Source organism: Neofelis nebulosa, chromosome 2 (assembly GCF_028018385.1).
Source record: "Neofelis nebulosa isolate mNeoNeb1 chromosome 2, mNeoNeb1.pri, whole genome shotgun sequence".
NCBI lineage: Eukaryota > Metazoa > Chordata > Mammalia > Carnivora > Felidae > Neofelis > Neofelis nebulosa.
The window spans coordinates 26,891,116-26,912,879 of NC_080783.1; the positions used below are offsets into that span (position 1 = coordinate 26,891,116).

Consider the following 21,764-nt stretch of genomic DNA (forward strand, 5'->3'; position numbering starts at 1 on the left):
AGCATGTTTAGTGACACCATTAAACATAATAGAAACTACAATTCATTGAGCAATTATTATATAGTGTATTCTAAGTTCAATGCTTTCCATGTAGACAACTTGTATGACTTCACTAGTGTGCCAGTACTGGTGAAAAAGAATCCGAGCCCAGAGAGGTCCTGTTTGATGTAGGACCTGTTGGTTCTAGTGGAATCAGGCTTTGGACTTACTCTGCCCTCATGCTACTCTGTCATTCAGTGTGAGATGGAAAATGGAGTGGTTGCTGAAGTTTGCTCCATTAGGCCTTAGAAATTCTCTGGAGATGTCTGGGGTGAGGCCTGAGGAGGTTTAATGACCCTTTGTACTGAAATAAGATATACAGGTTTGGTACAACTGAATTTTTCAGAGGCCTTTTCTGCTTATGTCTGGGTCTGGAGCTGTGTTCCAGGAAATCAGATTACCAAAAGTTTGGAATCCAGGTAAGTTGGGAATGGCTGTAGTAGTTTATTTATTACCTTATCTTAAAAACTTTACAGGCATGTGTAACCATGGATTGCCTTTTTTTGGAGGAGCACAATCTCCATAATCATTAAAACTACTTTCTTGACCCACCTGATTTATTCCAAGATATGTGTTTTCTGCTTCTCCACTAATTTCTGTCAGTGCAAGTCAGACTGGATCCATGCAACTAGATGCCACAGAAAGTGTCTCTGGCAGGATCATCAGCCTGAGAGCTGGCAAACCCAGGGCACCTCCAGCACTACCCCAAGTGATGCCAGGAAGCTTCTAAGCAGGAAGAGACAGCATTCCAAGGGGAGTTAGGAGGACACACTAGAGCTTTGGGCTGCTGCTTTAGCTGAGAGAGAACCTGCATGCATTTTCACCTCAATGCAGAGCAAAAATAGTGTGGGGGAAAATTATGCAAGAAAATAGGGGAAGTACACAATAGTGGAACAGATTTTACAAGAGATAAATAAATGCATATATTCATTTGAAGACAGAAAAATGCCACTTAATTCTAAACTGGGTGGTCAGTAGCCATAGTTGTAGACATTGTGCATTAAAAAATCACTTCTGTCGGGGTGCCTGGGTGGCTCAGTTGGTTGAACATCCAACTTCGACAGGTCATGATCTCGCAGTTCATGGGTTCCAACCCCATGTTGGGCTCTGTGTTGACAGCTCAGACCCTGGAGCCTGCTTGGGATTCTGTGTCTCCCTCTCTCTCTGCCTTTCCCCACCTGCCCTGCCCCCCCACCCTACCCCTGCTCACACTCTGTCTCTTTCTCAAAAATAAAAAAAAAATAAACATTAGAAAAAATTCATTTCTGTCCAAAGCCATCCCTACCTTTAGCAGGGCTTCAAACTGAGTGTCCTCATGGACTGGTAACTGGGTTGGGATATCACACTCATTCTGTCCATGAACTACCAAGGTTTTGGTACCTATAGAAGGCAAACACAATAATAAACTGAACTCTGCTATAAGAAAGTTTATATTTAAGGCATAAAATATTAAAATATTATCAATAGGCTGATGTTTTTCTTGTTATGATTGTTACTATTAGTGAGTGCTTAAGGTAAATTATCCACTGAACAAATATCACTCCTTTATTTATAGTTAAATATATGTTTTAAATATATTTATTTATCAGGGGCACCTGGGTGGCTCAGTCAGTTATGTGTCCAATTCTTGATTTCAGCTCAGGTCATAATCTCACGTTTTGTGGGATTGAGCCCCACATGGGGCTCTGCCCTTGAAGCACACAGCCTGCTTGGGATTCGCTCTCTCCCTCTTTCTCTGCCCCACCCTGCTTGTGCTCTGTCTCTCTCTCTCTCAAAATAAATAAGCATGAAAAAAATTTAAACAGTATTTACTTATTAAATAACAATAGCTACCATTTATGGAATTCCTGATAACTTTACATGTATTTTATATGCAAAATTATATTTAAATCTCACAGCAACCCTATGGTATGGGTATTATTATTTTCATTCTACAAATAAGAAAACAAAGAAAATAGATTCTTACAAGTAAGAATGTATAAGTAACAAAGACACATTTATTTAGTAGAAGAGTTAGCATTCAAACCTTAAGCATTGTGACAATATATCCCTTATTTTAAATGAGATGATCTTGCAATAATGGTCGAAAAAATATAAACAAGAGATATGAGCAAAACCATGACAAGTTTCCAAAATGTAGTTTAAATTTACATTTTCTCAATTCTACTTGGCTCTGAGTTAATACTTATTCTACTTTTCTACTTCATTCATTCATTATAAGTCTTTGCAAACATTATGAAATACCTTGACTTTTATTCTTATTTTCTTAATGAATGTTGGCATTTATTTATTTATTTTATAAGTTTATTTATTTAAGCAATCTCTACACCTGACGTGGGGTTCAAGCTCATGACCACTGAGATTAAGAGCTACATGCTTTACCTACTGAGCCATCCAGGCACCCCAATACCTTGATTTTTAATGAGCTGTTTTTAAGTATATGAATGACAATATGAGTTTCTTTGCTATAATAAAAACTGATCACTTTGTTGGATAACAAGCATTATGGAATGCTTGCTGTGAGTCAGTTACGACAGCATGTGTTTTACCTACCTAGACTCATTGATTACTCGTGATTGTGAATGATGAATCACATCCTTATTTTACACACGAGTAAAGACAGCCTGAAAAGGTGATGCACTTTTTCCTAGCTAATATTAATTGAACAAATAATAAATGGCAGCAACATGACTTTCATGGCCTGCCATACCCTGTGTTCTTATCTCGATATAATTTTGTCTTTCTCTTAATTTTAATACATGTATCATCTCATATTTCCTTAGTCACTGCACCAGGATAAAGACTTGGCAGAATTCGTATCTTGAACAAAAACCAGCTATCCGAAGCGAAAAGGGACCGCAGCTAGAGTTTACATCACACTTCATGTTCTTTTGTTCTTCTCCTTCTTCCTGCTTGTCCCTTTTCCAATTTTTCATAAAGCCACCTCTCATACACTTTACAAAGATCTGGGGTCCATGCCATGCAAACAATATTATTCCCCTTGCAGTGCCAAACATTCATTCAAAAAGGCTTTCTGTGCAACTGGCCCTCTGTGATAGACTTAAATAAATCTTCAACCTTGGCAGCCCTTCAAGGGCTGATTCACGTGGATCTTAGTTCTGATGTCTCCCCTTTCATCTGGCAATTGCAGACTTTTAAAGGGTCTATTGTATTTCTTCAGATCGTATTAAACAAAAATTCTTTGATGCACTCAACACCGGGGTCAGGACTCTGAAAATTTTCTCATGAATGAGAGAGACAGTTGGTCTTTAAAAGGGTTATTTATACTCTTAAAAAAAAAAAAAAGTTATATCACCCAAAGCAGTAGCAGATTACCTGGCATGGAAGCAGTCACCAGGAGCTTTACCTCACACTGCTCCTTCTTCATGGTCTGCTTCAGATCCTTGAAGAAGAGGCCTTCCACGTAGCCCACCACCTCCCACAGGAAAGTCAGAGTGGCTGAAATGGCATCCATCCCCCACTCGCAGGGGGTCCGCACAAAATACATGATTAATCCCACCTAAGAGAACAGGAAGAGGTCACAAAGCCACAGTAATCCTGAGCAAACATTCTCATTTCCTTGGCTTTTCTTTCCTTAATTAAATGTTCTTTTGTGCCTTCATATTCTCTGCTCAACAGGTCCTCTAATACTTTCAACGGGCATGAGCAAGAGAGGGTATAACTGGAAAACCAACCAGAACAGGTTGCCATATATTTTTGTGTATCACTAAGATGGTGATTTCTCAAGAGGAAAGCAGAAGATTGTTTTTCCAGGCTTCAAGTCCCTCAGTAGCTCAAGTACTGAGGCCACCCTAAATTAATCTCTACATGATGTTTGCCCAAACAGTATTTGCAGCTTGGATTATATCTAACAGTCTGAACCAATGAACACTCTGCTTGGCTAAATGGTGAACTTAAGAGTTTTTTGTTCTTGTCACCTAAAATCTTGAAAAGCTCTGTGTCCTTTGGTACATGTTTAAATTTACACTTAAAATGTTTCATCATAAAGTAATTTTTTTGTTGTTAATAGGAGTAGAATATGTTAAACACTCTATACTTTGAAATAAAGGGAGGATTGACTATATTGGAATATGTATTTCCACAAATTTGATGAAAGAAGTTTTAACTACCCTATTTAACAGTGCACAAAAAATCATAAAGAAATTATGTAAAATTTTTTCCCCACTGCGGCTTTTTCTATTGTTTCCTGAAAAATTTCTTAATCTTAGAAAACTTTCTAGTTATTTTGAAAGAATCAGCCTATGGTGTCACTAACCTAAAATTGCTTTGACGGTTCTGTAGGCTAAACACCTGAATGAGGGCCAAACCTCATCTTTAGTAGAAATCTACCAAAGACAGGAAAAAGACAGGAAGTCCTATGGGTTTAAAGTGCCTTGATCCATCAGAAATGAGGCTTCTCTAAAACTCATGAAGCACATTCGATTCTTTCTCTTATGTATCTGTCAATGCAGTCTGGTGGTATTGGGGATGGTCAGGGAGAGCCTGCAGAGGAACAGTGGTTGAGAGGGCAGACATACTGAAGAAGTGTTAGTGCATATTTGTAAATTGAAGATTTGGAGATTTATTCCCTTAAAACTATCTGGGCACCAAATCCCTCTGAAAGTTTTCACATCCCCTGCTCCCAAATGTGCTCAAACCCCAGGGTGAAGATCAATGGGTCAAAGTTAAGCAGTGAAATGTCTCTAACAAAGTCTGGAAGAGATGGGTCAGTGGTCCCAACATCCCCACTATACACATCCTTAATAGTCATTAGAGAAAAGAGATATATAATAAGGGTAATGGTTTAAAAATGACTCTGCCCTTCACTGTTTTGCTGTTCTAAGTATAAGACCTATTCTATAGTCCACTCAAGGCATCCATGTGCTTGGGATTTGGGGAAAGATTAGGGTTTAGAGAGAAATGCAAAAACAAGAATTTATATTCAAGTACAATAGGATTATACAGCAAAGCCAAAGTGTTGCCAGGCCTATTCTTTATTAACTGACCTAGTCAGTTACCTAGCTGGGAGCACCTATGTGGGCCAATAAGGTTTATTTTCAGTTGACAGAAGAGAGTATGGCAAAAATGGAAATGAATGTCCATCTTCTTATCCCAGCGCTAAAAGACAATGGAGAACAATGGTCCTGGTAAGTATCCCCCCTACCCAGTGACCCAAGGGAATGGGCAGACACCTGAAGGGGCTTTTGCTTCCAGTCTTTGGGTCTCTAGCAAAGGTTCAATTCAGGGCCTTTCAATATCACCCTGGATGCCACGTGATAGGTCACATACTTAAACTGAGGAAGGCCCTGACATTTGACTTTAATAACCTACCTTTGGTTTTTGCGTGGTGTAGACAGGACCAAGAAGTAGCATAAAGTGTGGCTGGAAAGCTTTCTGGATAGAATTGCCACAGACTGATGTCACCGAGCATACTGCACCAGTCAGCGGCTTTCCTAAGCTGGAGCCATCTGGGACATGCAACTAAAACTTAGAGGTGTGTGTAGCACCAGCACGAGCCGAGGTGAGGTTGTCTCTCAGCAGGCACCACGTGGAGCCCACAGGATCCAAGTCATAGCAACCATGGGCATTGGTTTCCACTAGCCAGGCATCTAGCAACCAGCCAGATAAAGAACGCTGTCTCACAAAGGGAGGAGCCAGAGCAAATGTTGAATAATAGATAGAATGCTCAATGAATGTAGGAGTGCTGAGAATAGTCACTCCGATTTTGTCCTTCCATCTTGTTTGTGTTCATGCAGTAATTTTCCTTGGGGCTACATGTTCCAGGTCCCTTGGAGGTTAATGTATGCGCTGACCAGAAGGCAGGAAAGCTTGTTCTGAGCTTCCTTCTGGTGCACAGATGGTACCACTTTAGATAACTACCTGTTCACTTCACCTCATTGCCCTTGCTCTATATAAAAGCTGTAGATGATGGTGTGGACTTCGTGGAAAACAGCTGCATAGCACTTGGATTGGCGTCTGTTCCATCTCCCCCCCACCCCCGTCAGTAAGTTACCCCGAATAAATTCTGTGTGAACAGAATGGAGTGGCTTGCTTCATTTTTCCATATCAAAGGGCCTCAGTCTGGAGGATACTGTCCCTCCTCCACCTTCCAACAACAAAGGTCTTTTTTCTCTCCAACTCCACATAGTGTTTACAGACGAAAGAAGTTGGAAAAAAAATAGGATTCCTAGGGGTTTTTTTTAGCCAGGAAAGACCGAATGCTATCCAAAGTTACTATTTATACGTTTTTATCAGTCTGAACTTAAAAGTGGATTTGGACACTTATTTATATTCTTTCCCTTGTCACCCAGCTGGTGGGCACTCATGAGGAAAACCAAATCAGTCACAGACAAGAGAAAGGGATTACAAATTTTCTCTGCACAGAGGAGCTGTAATGTTAAATTTATCATTTCGCTGCAGATGCATTTGGATTCCGCTTCTATCTCCCTACCTGCTAGAAGACTGACAATAGTGAGGGAGAAAGTTCTCCCAATGCAGACATTCAGTTGGCTATCTGTCTGTCTGGATTAAGGTGCAGTTTCAAAGAACAGGCATCAGGCTAACCGCCCCAAAACTGCATATTCATTTAGGGTGTAACATCCTAAAGAAACTGGTAAATTCTAGAGGGTTCAGGAAGGAGCTGTCAGGATGGTTTAAAGCAAAGATAGTCACTATGGAAAAATACACTCACAGATACTTTCCATCTAGGGCAACTATTTGCCTCTGTGTGTGTGTGTGTGTGTGTGTGTGTGTGTGTGTTTTAAAAAGCAAGATAGAAAAAGGGAAAAATGACTAAAATGACATATAAGTTTTCACAACAGAAAACCCAAACTAAGAAGCAACATAAGGAAGTTGTATAGTGCCAAAGGAAGGCAGAGATGAAATGCATGTTTATTGAGTGCCTACTACATGCCAAGCAGAGTGTCAGGAGGGGCTTCCCTATACAAACAGGGGTGAATTTAGCTGACCATGGTTTACCTCCAGTCACATAATTAATGGGGGGGTTTATTGAAAAAGTTTCCTATGAATTTTTCCTCATGTTGCTGCTTCCTAATTGGAAATGAACATTTACAACTTACTGGAGGCTGAAACTCACCAAGTAGTTGAATAGGATGTGAGATGTCTGGGCAGGAAAGTCTCCAATGTTTAAGAGAAGTTTCCGCAGCATGTACATTAACTCATCCTGAAAGAAGAACAGAATGTCCACATCTCGTTCAGCTACCATGCTGTAGGACATAAATTTAAATTCTTAAAAAGTGGGGGAGGTTCCTGCTTTTCCCTCATGTTGATTTCCATTATGTTCAGCATTTTAATATAGTATATGTGATACTTATTAAACAGTATTTAAACCAACAGTAACACCTTTGCTTAGGAGCCAATCTGAAATAACTGAGCAGTAGTTAGACAAGTTTCTTTTCTTTCTTTCTTTTTTTTAATAAAAAGTGAGACCGTGTCTATAGGTCACAGGCAAATCACAGGAAAGGTATATATTTAGCCAATTCTATTTGCTATGACTTCCAGGTGTGATGCAAATGTCAGGCAGACCTATCTTGAGATACCATTAAATATACATGGTTTCATGGACTTCACAGGTCTGCTTCCTGGGTTTTGAGTCAAAGAGATAAAGTTAGGTCAAGAGGGAATAAATAGAGATGTCTGTAAGTCACCTTACCTTTAAGAAACTGAACTTGATCTTCTATAGAACAAGACCATAACACAGAAATGAACAAATACTTTTAATCATCAGTGTGTTTTGCCATTGCTCAGAAAACTACTTTATTTGTCATAATCTTTTTACACAGGTGGCCTGCTGAATTAGATTGTCTTGATTAATGGATAGTTTCAACATATTCTAATAATCCCACCTGTATCACAGACTACTAAGCAATCAGAATTTAATAAATATATTCATTACTAAGAACACTATACTGAATTTAATCTTTGTTTAAAAGACTTAAAATCTTTCAGTAACTTAGGTTCATCACTACCAGTGCACCAAACACAAATGGAGACGTCAGTACATGGACAAATTTGAAAGAAAACAGCAAGGTTTAGTACTGTTCATCATTACCATTTCCCAAAGAACTTATTTGCTGTGTATCAGAAATTGATGTTCTATGCATAGCACTACGAAATCCATTGTTTGCTTTTAACAGTGTTCACCCACAGTGCTACACAGCTATACTACAAAGAAAGAAGAATTTACTTGTCTATTGCTGATGGTCAGTTTTTCCAGAAAATGTCGAAGAACTGTCGATGGATCTTCAATTAGACAATTCCATAAGACTTGTTGGGCCACAGCACTCACTTCAGAAGAGAGAAGACATTGAGCATTTGTCTTAAATAAAGTATTAGATAAACTATTCAAACAATTTACTAAGATTTTAATTAGTATCCTTTTTTTTTTTTTGCCTTAACAATGTTCTGTAAACACTTTTTCTGTTGAAAGGTAGGTATTTGTTCTCATTGTTACTTGTTTCTGAACATTTTCACCTATAAAGAAAAGGTAACGAAAAAGTATAGGGTGGTCTTTAGATTTTAGAATTGCTTTTGTAAAGAATACATTTGTGATTTACAGTGATATATCATTCAGCCTTAAAAGAGAGAAATCTTGCCATTTGTGATAATGAAGATGGACTTTGAGGGCATTATGTTCAATGAAATAATTCAGACAGAAAAAGACAAATACTGTATGATCTCACTTATATGTGGAATCTAAAATAAACCAAACTCATAGATACAGAGACCAGATTGGTGATTCCCAAAAGAGGGGGTAAGGTAAATGTTTGAAGGTGGTCAAAAGGTAAAAACTTCTGATTATAAGATAAATAGATCCTGAGGATGTAATATACAGCATGGTGGCTAGAGTCAACAATACTGTATTGCTTATTTGGAGGTTGCTAAGAGAGTATATTTTAAAAGTTCTCATTATAAGGTAAAAAATTGTTACTACGTGTGGTAATGGGTATTACCTAAACTTATTGTGGTAACATTTCATAACATACACATATATCAAAGTATTATATTGTACACCTAAAACTATATATGACAATTATATCTCAATTTAAAAAGAAAGAGGGATGCCTGGGTGGCTCAGTTGTTTAAGCACCCGACTCCTGATTTCGGCTCAGGTCATGATCTCAGTTTGCAAGATCAAGCCTGGTGTCAGGCTCTGTACTGACAGCATGGAGCCTGCTTAAGATTCTGTTTCTCCCTCTCTCTCTCTGCCCTTCCTTGCTCTCTCTCTCTCCCTCCCTCTCTCAAAAATATATTAATAAATAAACATTTTAAAAAATGAATAAAATAAAAAGAAAGACTACATTAGTGAATCTTTGTTTTGGAAATTACCCTAATTTTAGGAGTGATAAATATTTGTCAAATTAAAGTCATATTTTAATATTGGTTGCATGGAAAAATTTCTAAAGTAATTATTTGGTTCTTAGAAAATGTGTTTTGGTTTATAATACATATGAATTAGAGATGATCTTTTACTGTTCATGTGAATGCTTTAAATAGTATCTCCTTTAGTGAGATGAAGTAGTTAAGCCAGTGGTAATTAGGTTCCCACTCCTATGAGGATGTCTTAGGAATAAATAATTATTCCTGATGTGAAGAAAGTGCTTCTACTACTCTGGGGAAAACAATCAGGCCAAGACTGCCTGGAAGTGCCCAAGCTAGGAAAGCAGGTGGGTAGAAGTCAGTGGTAGATAAGCACTAGATGATCTTTAGTCTAAATGGTTTAATTAGTTTAGTGTTCTAAACTATAAATATGGAATTCAGCATGAATGTGTCATTCGATCTATATTTTGCATAAATGATACCATCTTTTTGCATCAGAAACTAACCTTCCAATTAAAAGTATGGGCTATATAAATAAATAATATGAACAAGAGATAAAGTGGGGCGCCTGGGTGGCGCAGTCGGTTAAGCGTCCGACTTCAGCCAGGTCACGATCTCGCGGTCCGTGAGTTCGAGCCCCGCGTCAGGCTCTGGGCTGATGGCTCGGAGCCTGGAGCCTGTTTCCGATTCTGTGTCTCCCTCTCTCTCTCTGCCCCTCCCCTGTTCATGCTCTGTCTCTCTCTGTCCCAAAAATAAATAAAAAACGTTGAAAAAAAAAATTTAAAATAAAAAGAGATAAAGTAAATATAAGCTTTAGTTTCTGTGTGTCTTTATAAATAATTAAAATAGGTGTAGGTTTTTCTTAGGTCAAAACTGGTTGCAAAACTATCTTAGCATATTATCTTTATTCTAATTGAATAAAATGAAAAATACAGAAAAAGACAGCTGACAGTAAGACTACAAATCATAGAAACAACTTATAAACATTTTGCAATACGTCCTCTCATACACGTGAAATTTTTCTTTACATGTAGTTTTAAATAATATGCAGAAAATATTCCTTGGCACTCAGTTTTTTACTTAGCAATATATTAAAAACTTAATGTTAATATTCTACTAGAATGTTATTTCTAATGTGCATATGGAGGTACCATGTCTAACTAATTGCTTGCTGGAAATTTAAACTCTTCTCAAATATTTGTTATTTTAAATAATGTACAATAAGCAGAAACCTATAAAGACCCTTATATAGCCCTCGTTGCCCTAGGAAATTGCTAGAAGTCAAAATCTGTATCAAAGAGCTTTCACACTTTTAAGGTTTTTGACACCTATTGTGAAACTTTGTTCCCAGAATGCTTGTATTGAATTCTATATTCCCATCAGCAAGGTGTGAGGTTTCTTTTTTCCCTGAATCTTTACCAACTAAGGGTATTTTCATTTAGAATAATTTTTTCAGGGTAGCTGTACTTGAGCATAGCATAACATACAGAAAAGTTGAATCACTATGTTGTGTACCTGGAAGTAATATAACATCGTATGTCAACAATACTCAAATAAAAACATAATAAAATAAAAAAAAGCTTTGCAATTTTTTGGCTGAAATATAAAGTTTCTATTGTTGTCTTAAACAACAACGTTGCTTACAGATGTTATTGGCCATTGGGCCATGTATTTATATCCTTTGCCCGTTTTTCTGTTGGGCTTTAAAAACATCATTATTGAGTTCTATGGGTTTTTTAATAACAACATTAGAAATATCAACCTGTTATCTGTCACAAATGTTACTCATCTTTACCCATAATTTATCATTTCATTTTGCAATTATTGTCTTTAGATTTAGTACCTCTGGAAAGGTAATCAAGTGGGACAGATGGCATCGGTGGTGTCAAGCTAATAGCTAAGATTTCCAAGGTGGCCAGAATTGCCATCTGATGTCCATGGGGTCAAATAAGTGTTATGCAGTTTTCTAGTCGTAAATAACACTCCTAGACCCAAGTATGTATTTCAAATGCAACTTCTTGGTCATAAAGTTAGTGGGACAAGGAGGTGAAGACAGTGATCATGTTAGTATAGTATACTACAAATCTGTAATTGTAGTTTGTACATAAAACAAATCAACATGTGACCAGTAGTTAATGTCTTCGAAAGCATCCTACTGTCCTCCATCAGATAACAGCTTCAGTGTTTTGTGAGAGTTATTGATGGGTTTACTAGTCAAAGCTATACCTGCTACGCCATCTTCCCGCACCTCACCATCCTCCATTAGATGAACAATGGGCAGCACGGCTGCACAGATGCATGCTGGGAACACTGCTTGAGGGGGCTGAGGCACATGGTGGTTTGGTGTGTGTTCAGTAGTGTGCTCCTCATCTGAAGAGAGAGACATCATTGGAGGGCTTTTCTCAGTATTGTAATCCCAGTGCAACATTTCTCAGTTCAAAGCTTGCTTATTTAACATCCTTTTGGTTATAGATATCTAGGTGCCTCAGCACCCTTTGTTGAAGAGACTCTTCTTTCCTTATTGGGGTTTCGTGGTGCCCTTTTAAACATGACAGCGGCATAAATGTAATAGTTTACTTCTAGTCATTCAATTCTAGTCCATTGATTTACTGTCAATCTTTAGTCAATACCACACAGTATTAATGACTACAGCTTTACAGTAAGTATTGAAATTGGGAAATGTGAGTCTTCCAGTTTTGTTCTTCATTTCCAAGATGATTTTGATTATTCAAGTATGTGGAGTAATCAGAACCCTCATACTTTTTGGAAGGAATGTAAAATGACACAGCTGATCTTGAAAATAGCTTGGCAGTGTACCCCACACTTGTACATCACTGTTCGTAGTAGTATAATTTATAATAGTCAAAAAGTGGAAATAAATGTCCACTAACTGGTGAATTTATAAATAATGTGGTATATCTATATAATGGAACATTGTCTAGGGACAAAGAACTGATACATGAGACAACATGGATGAACCTTGAAAATGTGCTGAGTGAAAGAATCCAGTCTCAAAAGGCCATATATTATATGACTCCATTTATATGAAATGTACGGAAAAGCAAATCCATAAAAATGGGAGATAGATTATTTATGGCCACTGATTAGAGAAAGTGTGGATGAGGAACAACTGCTAATGGGTATAGCGTCTCTTTTTGGATGATGATAATATTCTAAAATGAGAGGTGATAATCATCATTCTATTCACACTCTATAAATATACTAAAAACCATTGCATTGTATACTTCAAAAGAGTGAATATTTTTGGGGCGCCTGGGTGGCGCAGTCGGTTGAGCGTCCGACTTCAGCCAGGTCACGATCTCGCGGTCCGTGAGTTCGAGCCCCGCGTCAGGCTCTGGGCTGACGGCTCGGAGCCTGGAGCCTGTTTCCGATTCTGTGTCTCCCTCTCTCTCTGCCCCTCCCCCGTTCATGCTCTGTCTCTCTCTGTCCCAAAAATAAATAAAAAACGTTGAAAAAAAAAATTAAAAAAAAAAAAAAAAAGTGAATATTTTTGGTACATGAATCATATCTCAAGAAAATTATATCTGTGATAAAAAGTATAAATGAGACTTTGGCCCAATCCCTATAAGTTGTGATTAATCCACATCGGTCATTTTTGAAGCTCCTGAGGGTTGTGCAGCCGAGGGTTGAGAACCACTGGTTTCTGTACAACTTTCTAATAACTTTATAAATCAGTAATGAAATTTATGTTATCACGAGGCAGTGAGTCCCAGACAGTTATTCATGAGTAGAGAAAACATACTTTTTAAATTCTTGGAATTGAAGGATATCACATTTCCCCCCTGGAATCAGATTTCATTACAGAAGTAACATGAGTTGTGGTCTTCCTTTGATTTTTCAATTATTCCAGAACAGCATCCTATAGCATTCTAGTGGGTCTTGGCCACTCATTGGAATCTCCACCTGAGTAGATTTTAAAAATACTGATGTGTGGGTCCCATTCTTAGAAATTCTGATTTGATCTTGGGTGTGGCCTGGGTATTTTTTTAAAGCTCATCAGTTGATTGTAATGTGTAGCCAGGGATGAAACCCATCAGCAATATGATTACTTATAATGTAGTTAATATAGAGCCAATTTATAAAGGGTAAATTGCTGGGAAAAAAAAAAAAAGAGTACCACTTAATCTAATATTTATTTTTTGAACTTTGAGTCATAAAACAAGTTATTTAATGAAGACAGTGTGGTGAAGTATAATAATAATATTAACTGGAAAATGTTTCAAAACACACACAAGTCATAAGCAATAAATAACAAATTTCTAAGAAGACACACCTTCGGCACTGACAGCTGAACGCACAGACCAGACTGACCCTCGGCGGAAGGAATAATTCCTGTGGGAAGTGCTGGAGGTACAGGATGGACTCACAGACAGTCGACGGGATGCCAGATTGGTGACTTCTTCTACTGGCAAAGAAAATGAGGAATGTAACCTTTGGTTTTGTAACAAAAATTCATCATCGTCACAACTATAGCTGTACTTAGATCACAGGTGTATACTGCTCTCAGAGCATAAGGCTTAAGTAAGTTAGAGTGTACTTATGAATGGAAAAAAAATATTTTAGAAAGAAAGGCAGAAACTTTGTCCCATAGATTCTACAAAAGCTGGGCAGAGAATCACTTAATTAGAATGGTTCATAAATTATTTTCTGATACCAACCAACAAATTGGCCGCATTTGTCAAGGTTGATAGTTAAAATGGACTAACCCCATTTTTAATGATGAAGGATTGATTGCATTCACTTCAATATACACTCTGGATTTAGCTGTTCTCTGAATCATAATCACTTCTTGGTTCATTATCATATTGGTTCATTCAATGTGACTAACTTCCTCCTCTGTAAACAAGCCAACTCTAGCAATTAAGAAAAGAACAACTTCCCTCCTCTTTCTTTGGATAGTGTCAGGAGGTGAGAGAGAAAGAGGGTGCATACCACCTTGTATCACAGAAATGTTTATTTCAAAGCAAGTCCTTTTCATTCCCTGAGACTGAGCCCCCCAAGAAGTCCCATGTATAGAGGGCACCTTCTTCTTCTGGTTCTGAGTTGGGTGTGCAGGTGGGTTCATAGCAAGCCTCCTGGGTGATGGGGATGGCGGTGATGAGGCTGGCTTCTCTACCAAGACGTTTCTTCTCTTCCTCCTGTTGCAAGTTCTTTAAGATGTGTTCTGCTCTCTGATGGGAGCGGGACACAGCACGGGCTGAAAAGGATTTCTGTGGAGACATGAAGACCAGTTGATCTTATAGAAACTGTTTTGCAAGGTCATAGACATAAAGAGTGTTTCAATAGAATTACAAAATGTGGTACTTTGTTCTCAGGAAATGGTAGGGCACCCATGGTCTAGTTTCATGGCTATTTGTTTTTCTATCAGATTTCCAGGTTGTATGTAACTAAGCTATTCATTTTCATTCAATGAGAATAATTCTTCAAGAATATCTATAAGTTTTGGGATTTCACCTTTAGAATTTGGGGTGATATCAATGATCCACTCTTTAAACATTAAAATGAAATAAAGAAGTTTAATATTTATTCCTTTCCATAATTTTTTGAAATGATTTTAAATGAAGGACATTTATTTCATAAAGGTTAATAAAAGAGAAAGAACCATGGAAAGGAGGAGGAAAGAGAGCTATCTCTTACATAAAACAATTAATTATATGATTTATTTTATTTTTGTATCCTGACTAACTACCACACTGTAAATATTTAATTATTGCAGGTAAATACAGTGGGACACTGTAAATACTTAACAATATTTGTAGAAACAAAGTTAGTGAATAGAAATAATGAGAATTGATAGTGTTACTAAGGTTGAATTCAGGATCTTAACATAAGACTAAAGGTTTCCTATGCAGAATGGCACAATAGTAATTAAGGGCATTAGATAGGCCACATGGCAATTTATTTGCAGAGCTAGGGGTTAAACTGATTTATTATATTAAGGTAAGGTAAGAATTATGTAATGAGAGAAAGAGAACCCTATCGAATCAGGGGTCTTGGCTTCAAATTCATTGTGAACTTGTGATAGAGAGTGTGTTTGGCTCAAATGAATCCATTGTCTATTCAGGAGATAAATCAAGGATCCTTATGCCAGGGGTTCAGATGCTGGATTTATTGTATATACGGAGAAAAAACCAGGTGTGCCTTTCTCTTTGGCATTAACACCATCAGATACAAAAGTACTATATGCAGAAGAATTAAAATATTTTGATGGGTTAAGAGCTCAAACAGTTCTCCAAAGAGAACTACAATGTCAAGAAAATATGTGATGTGCAAAAACGTTCAAGCTAACTTCATATATCCAACAAACTTTTTAAAGAATTGTGAACAAAAAAAACCAATGACTTTGTTTTTTGTCAATCAAAGTGGCATTAAAAAATAATACTAGCTAATTTGAATAAAGACAAAACACTTTCCTATTCTATTTTACGTGGGTAAAATGATAAAATCTTCCTGGGGTTATTTTGTGAGGTGTATTTAAAATCTTTAATATTTATATACCAATTGCCCTAATTCCATGGGAATTTGTGCAAGAAAATAATCATAGATTTGTGCAAAGACGTATGTTCTTTTTCTCCTTTTTTGCTTTATTTTCCATATTTTCTACATTACTCTTGTAATTTAGAAAAATGCTATTCAACAGGTGAAAAAAGCATACTTTGAAGACTCATTTTTTTCAAAAGGCATATATTCTTGGTTCTATGAATATGCCATGTTCTAAACTTAGCTGTTTATGAATTGTATTACATATAGAGTGTCACATTAAAGTACATTAAGACCTGAGGTCTCAGAGCGATATTTGTGATGATGATACTAATGATCAACAAAATGAAGAACAGACCAACATCCAAACAAAGAAAAAAGAACTGCCAATTCAGTTCCTTTTTTTATCCAGGGTCACTCTCATTAACTTTTGGGTAGCTTGTGAATTACCAGTTAAACGAATGTGTTTGTGTTATAATAACTAGGGACAAAAGTGCTACCCTTGGCCAAGAAATCAATGCCCAATGTTTTTAAAAGCTGTATAAGGTGGCTGCTATTGAGACTATGATTCTATTCATAAGAACAATGACCTTTTATGATTTTCATGGCTGATTTTCTGTGTTGTTATTCCATTCTTATGACAAGAATTAACAAACTGTCTCACATACTCATTGTCCTTCTCTCTTACATGTACACCAAGGAGCCTGAAGATACGAGAAAATGCCTGTTACTCACAGACTGGTCTTCATTAATGGGGTCCTGGACACTCCCGCTGCACTGAGGGACCCATGGGGGGTCAAACATTGGGACGGATGGCATTCCAAGCACTGGCGAGGGCAGGGTGAAGTTTATACTGGGAGGTGGAATCTGTTAGTTGACATCAGAAAAATGAAGTCAGGTGAAAAATAAGCTAGAATGGGTCTGAAGTATAATTATGAAATAATATTATAGAGTACATGATGTTATAGAGCATAGGATGAACATCTCTGGGTCTCAGCTTATTCATTAAAAAATGAAAGGTTTTTTTTTTTTTGTTTTTTTTTTTTATTTTATTTTTGGGACAGAGAGAGACAGAGCATGAACGGGGGAGGGGCAGAGAGAGAGGGAGACACAGAATCGGAAACAGGCTCCAGGCTCCGAGCCATCAGCCCAGAGCCCGACGCGGGGCTCGAACTCACGGACGGTGAGATCGTGACCTGGCTGAAGTCGGCCACTTAACCGACTGCGCCACCCAGGCGCCCCAAAAAATGAAAGGTTTTAACTCTATGATCTTTATTTGTGTTAATTACTCCATCCTCCAAAAAAACATCTACATGTATAGATACAGCGAAGCGTCTAAAAGTTTATACCCCAAATTTTTTGTTTACCTCTTGGGATGGTAGTGGGATCTTGAGGTTTATAGAACATTGATTTTCTTACTTTACCACTCTTCTCTATTTCAATTATTAAAACAAGAATTCATGCATATATGAGTTAGGTTTACTTACATAATCAGAGAGAAAAAGAAGCATCTCTTGGGCCACTCACCATGGATTTGAGGTTCAAGGATTTAAACAAGTCTTGGGTTAGTTTGCTAATCTAATTCCTATGGGGAAAGTATCCCTCACCTTAAAAATCTGCTGTGCTCCTTCCTCCATCCGGGGCCAGACCTGGTAGCGAAACCTCCAGAGTGTGTGGAACTTGAGAACAGCATTCAGCCTCTGTACAGTCTCTGGGTGGTGGAACTCTGACATCAACATGTCAGACACAGCCTCAGGGACTTTCACCGCACACAGCAGGAACATGGCAGCTAGAGACGGCCAACAATTTGTCAGCTACACATCTTTTAAATTTGGTTGGTTCTTGGGGATGGGGACAAGTGGGGAGCTATTCTTGTGTCTTGCAAATGACTCCTGAGCTAATGCAGCCAGGCCACCGGCATTGGCAAAAGCACATCTTATTTCAGCTGCTGGAAACCAAACATAATACTTTGTACCATCCACAATTTTCCTATATCTGGTGAGGGCAGTGACAGTGTGGTATTTCAGTAGAATACCTCATTCCAAGCAAATCTTCCTTTGGCTCACAGTGCAAAGTGAATGTGTGAGGAAGCGAATGAAAAAAAGGCAATTATATACCGAAATATCCTTTTTAGAAAATGATAAGAGTCATCTCATAGTAATCCAGGGACAGTATGTAAAAATGTCCATTAAAAACTGTCCCAGTTACATTATATTAAAAATAAAATCCACATTGTAGACTGTATTAGAAACATCTACCCTTCTGAGAGAGAGAAAAGATCGAGAAGCCCAAAGAGATTTCATGAATCATGATACCATTGTTGTTTTTAATTTTGGGGAAAGGCAAATATCAATATGAGAAAGGTCAAGTGCCCTGATAAGTTACAAAGTTAATGAATAATGGGGCAGAAAAAGACACTCTGTAGCATGGATGAATGAGCCAGTGTCAATCATAAAAACACAATTTAAAAATCTCTCTTGTACTTTTTCCTGGATCATCAAAAAAAAAACTTAGACAATTGTGTTAGGGTAGCTAGGATTGAGTGCCAGGTCTGAAACCTCTCTGCTATGTGTCCTTAGGAGAACCTCTCAACTTCTCTCAGCCTCTGTTTCTTTAGGGTCAGAAGGTCAATGATGATGATGACGATGATGATAGCTGCCTCCAAATTTGTTGTCAAAATAAGATAAAATAATGTATGAGAAAGTGCTCTGTGACACGAGAAGTCTACACACTTCTAAAGCAGGTTTCATTTTTTAGAGACAATGTGGCATATGGGAGGGACATCTATGTGTGTGCAGTCAGAAGACCTGGGTTTGGTTTCCCAGCCCTGCTGATTCTGAACTGTGTGCACTTGGATAAGCCCTTTGACTCTCTTAGTTGCAGTTTGCTCATCTATAAAATAGTGGTTTCAAGGATCCAGTAAGACAACTGGTGTGCTATAGTTAGTTCTATAAGAAATGTTAGCTACTGTGACCATTAGCTTTTGATTATACTTTTCTTTATCCTACTAGTTCCTTAAATCTCCACCCTGTCTCCTTCCATTACTTTTCTTCAAAGTGTACTCTACTCTGTCTCAACTTTTAAACACCATGGTTGCTCTTTACATTATTGCAGTTGGAGCTCTACCTCAATCTCTGTCCTGAAGCAATTTTCTGGTAATGATCACTAATCAGTAGACCCAGTGGTTTTATTTGTTTGTTTGTTTTACAGCATTTGTTTCCTTTCAGTTTTTAACACCTTCATAAAAATCTCTCTGATGAGCTCTCCTCTTTGGCTTCCATGGTTTGAGGTTGAGTTTTTCTCCTACTTTTCTGGTCATTTTCCAGGGTATTCTGCTGGCTGCTCCTCTTCCTGTCTCTGAAGGTAGAGAAGGTCAATGGCTTAGTGCTCATCCTCCTGCTCTTTCCTCTCTATAGATTCTTCCCTTGGAAATCTCATCCACTCTTACTGCTTCAGAGACCACATAGATCAGATTTCCCCCCCAGTTTATCTCTACCTTTGACCTTTTCCTATTAGCTTTAATGTCACATCACTGGCTATATGTCGCCTTACTACTTCACTCATTGCTGCCACATTCGACTTGGTAACAACACATCCTCTATATATGACATTACTCATTGGCTCAGAACCCATGAGTGGTTTCCCACAGTTCAATGGAAAGTCCATACGTCCAAGTGTGTCTTTCAAGGTCTGTTACAATCTGAGTCCCACTCACTTATCTAATAATGGACTGGGGACTCCTCTACAAAAGCCACCCCAGTCTCAGTTCCTCTTCATGCTTTCCAAATAAGTTCCATGCATTTCCACAGCCCATGTGGCTTTGCATACACCATCTTCTTCTAGCTTTTATTAAAGTCTGGTCTACCTGTTCATATCTTACATGAAAGTTTCCATGGCTGTCTCATACCTGGGGAGTGTGCCCTTCCCTACAGCTCTCCCTGAGAAACATGTGGAAGAGAAGCAAAAATCTAAGCTTTAATGTGAACAAAAATATTTTACAAGACATTTGTTGCAGTGTAGTATAAAAATCCAGAATAAACCTAAATTCCCATTAGTAGGTCCAGGTTAAATAAATTATTATGCCCATTCATTCAATGAAATATTTGGTAGCCATTAAAAAGAATGAGGTGAATCTATAAGCAGATGTTAAAAATGGTTTCCTAGGGAGTGCTTCTAACAACTTCTCATTGGGTGCTGCCCAATTTGAATTGGTTTTTGTTCAAATAAACTCTTCAAATTTTTAGTATACCCCAGTTTATCTTTTAACAGTTCTGGTGTCACAAGAGGGAACCAAAGGGGACCCTGATGGCCCCCAGGAGCAATGAGCAACCAGGTATAGGTACCTATGGAGCCCCTTAACTTGCTGCTTTCTTGCTACCTACCTCCAGAGGTTATGGGTAAGTCTCTTACCTGGTCCTGGATCCTAGCTCTGCAGCTTCTGCATTATGGGCTTATAGACTTTATTTGAGCATTTCTTTTTCTGTATTGGATCTGGAAACTGGCCTGAGTTAGCCTGGGTCAGACTGGGTTCCAAGGACTGATTCAGATTTAGAAACTGGACTGGGTCTGGGGTCAGAAGTAAACTGGACTCGTCTAATATGAGGCCTCAGGTGAATAAAATTTTGTTTTAAGGCTGAACAAGTAAGGTTAACCTTACCAAAGATAGTCTTGAATCACGAAGCCACAGTGGATAACTTAATCATCTCAGATAAGCTCATTCATTTCTGAAAGGCCCTAAAGAAAAAAGGGTCTCAGCCAGGTACTCATTATAATTGTTATTTGGGATGGCTCTGGATTTGGGGAGGGTAGTATGTTTTGCATCATCTTTGTCCCCTCTTGTGTCCATGGGGTTGTTCAGTACTGCCAGAAATATTTACTATTTGTCTCAGATGAAACCTGAGAAATTATTCAAAAGGATTTATTTATTCATTCATTCATTCATTCATTCAAGTAGCTCTATGGTCAGAAGTTGGCCAAATTGGAAATTGATATTCAGAGCTCCATAGAAACTTTTTCTTTTAGGGCTTCTCTCCTAAGTCAAAATGAAACTAAGAGCTCGGAGGGATAAAAACATTCTGAAGCCACTGTGGAAGGATTTACTAAAACATTCCAAAGAAACACAGCCATAAATCTAGAACATAGGAATCTTGATTTCCATCTTAGTTGATCTCCCAGATATAAAGAAGCAATTTGAGGATAATGTAGCTGGATGGCTGGGTAAGCATCTTGATGTTCAAATTACAACATAGTTCTTTGAGGAATTAATAAATTATCTTCTACTTATCAAACAAAAACAGAAATGCAGCCCTAGAAACAAAGCATACCTATCTTCTCTACCAATCTCTAAACCCCTATTCATCTCAAAAGGCTTTCAGATATTATAAGAAATGTGGATTTAGGGAACAAAAGCCCTTCTTGAAGAAATTTACATCCTTTCTGTGTGCCTTTGAGATGTAAATGTTCTATCTGGTCTTCCCTAGAAACCTAGAGCCAAGTCGAAATGCAAACTTCAGGGAGGTGATTTTTATCAGAAAAAAAAAAAAAAGGAAACTACTTGAGAAATGAGGTGAATGAAAATCTTTAGCCTTTTCCACAAATATCGGTAAAAGAATTAGCCATCTGAGCAAGTAATCTGAACTTATTCTATCTGCCAGAAACACACTTTAGATCCAAATGTTTTTTTCATAAACTAGTCAGTTTTGCATTATCACACCTGTCTCATGGCAAAAATTTTAAAGCAAATGCTACAAGATCTCTGTGTCTGTCTATATATTTATGTATGTCTATGCATGTATGTTGCAGATGTGTGATATATTCCTACTCCAGATGATATTGCCAAAATTAATTTGTAAAGAACTCTATTTATTGGATTAAAGATAAATAAG

General features: G+C 37.8%; 1 protein-coding gene across 13 annotated transcripts in view; it reads right to left on the reverse strand.

The window, feature by feature from the left end:
* UNC80 (unc-80 homolog, NALCN channel complex subunit) overlaps positions 1-21,764 on the reverse strand; it is a 232,703-nt gene that overhangs the window by 74,885 nt on the left and 136,054 nt on the right. For 11 of the 13 annotated variants that reach the window (XM_058706453.1, XM_058706414.1, XM_058706445.1 and 8 more), the window contains 9 exons: positions 17,487-17,668; positions 16,615-16,746; positions 14,423-14,609; positions 13,673-13,804; positions 11,605-11,748; positions 8,246-8,346; positions 7,136-7,222; positions 3,376-3,559; positions 1,325-1,419 (listed from right to left, as the gene is read on the reverse strand). In XM_058706453.1, coding sequence (XP_058562436.1) covers positions 1,325-1,419; positions 3,376-3,559; positions 7,136-7,222; positions 8,246-8,346; positions 11,605-11,748; positions 13,673-13,804; positions 14,423-14,609; positions 16,615-16,746; positions 17,487-17,668 — 1,244 coding nt within the window. The remainder of the gene's footprint in view (positions 1-1,324; positions 1,420-3,375; positions 3,560-7,135; positions 7,223-8,245; positions 8,347-11,604; positions 11,749-13,672; positions 13,805-14,422; positions 14,610-16,614; positions 16,747-17,486; positions 17,669-21,764) is intronic. The other 2 variants (XM_058706423.1, XM_058706361.1) reach the window with 1 other exon arrangement.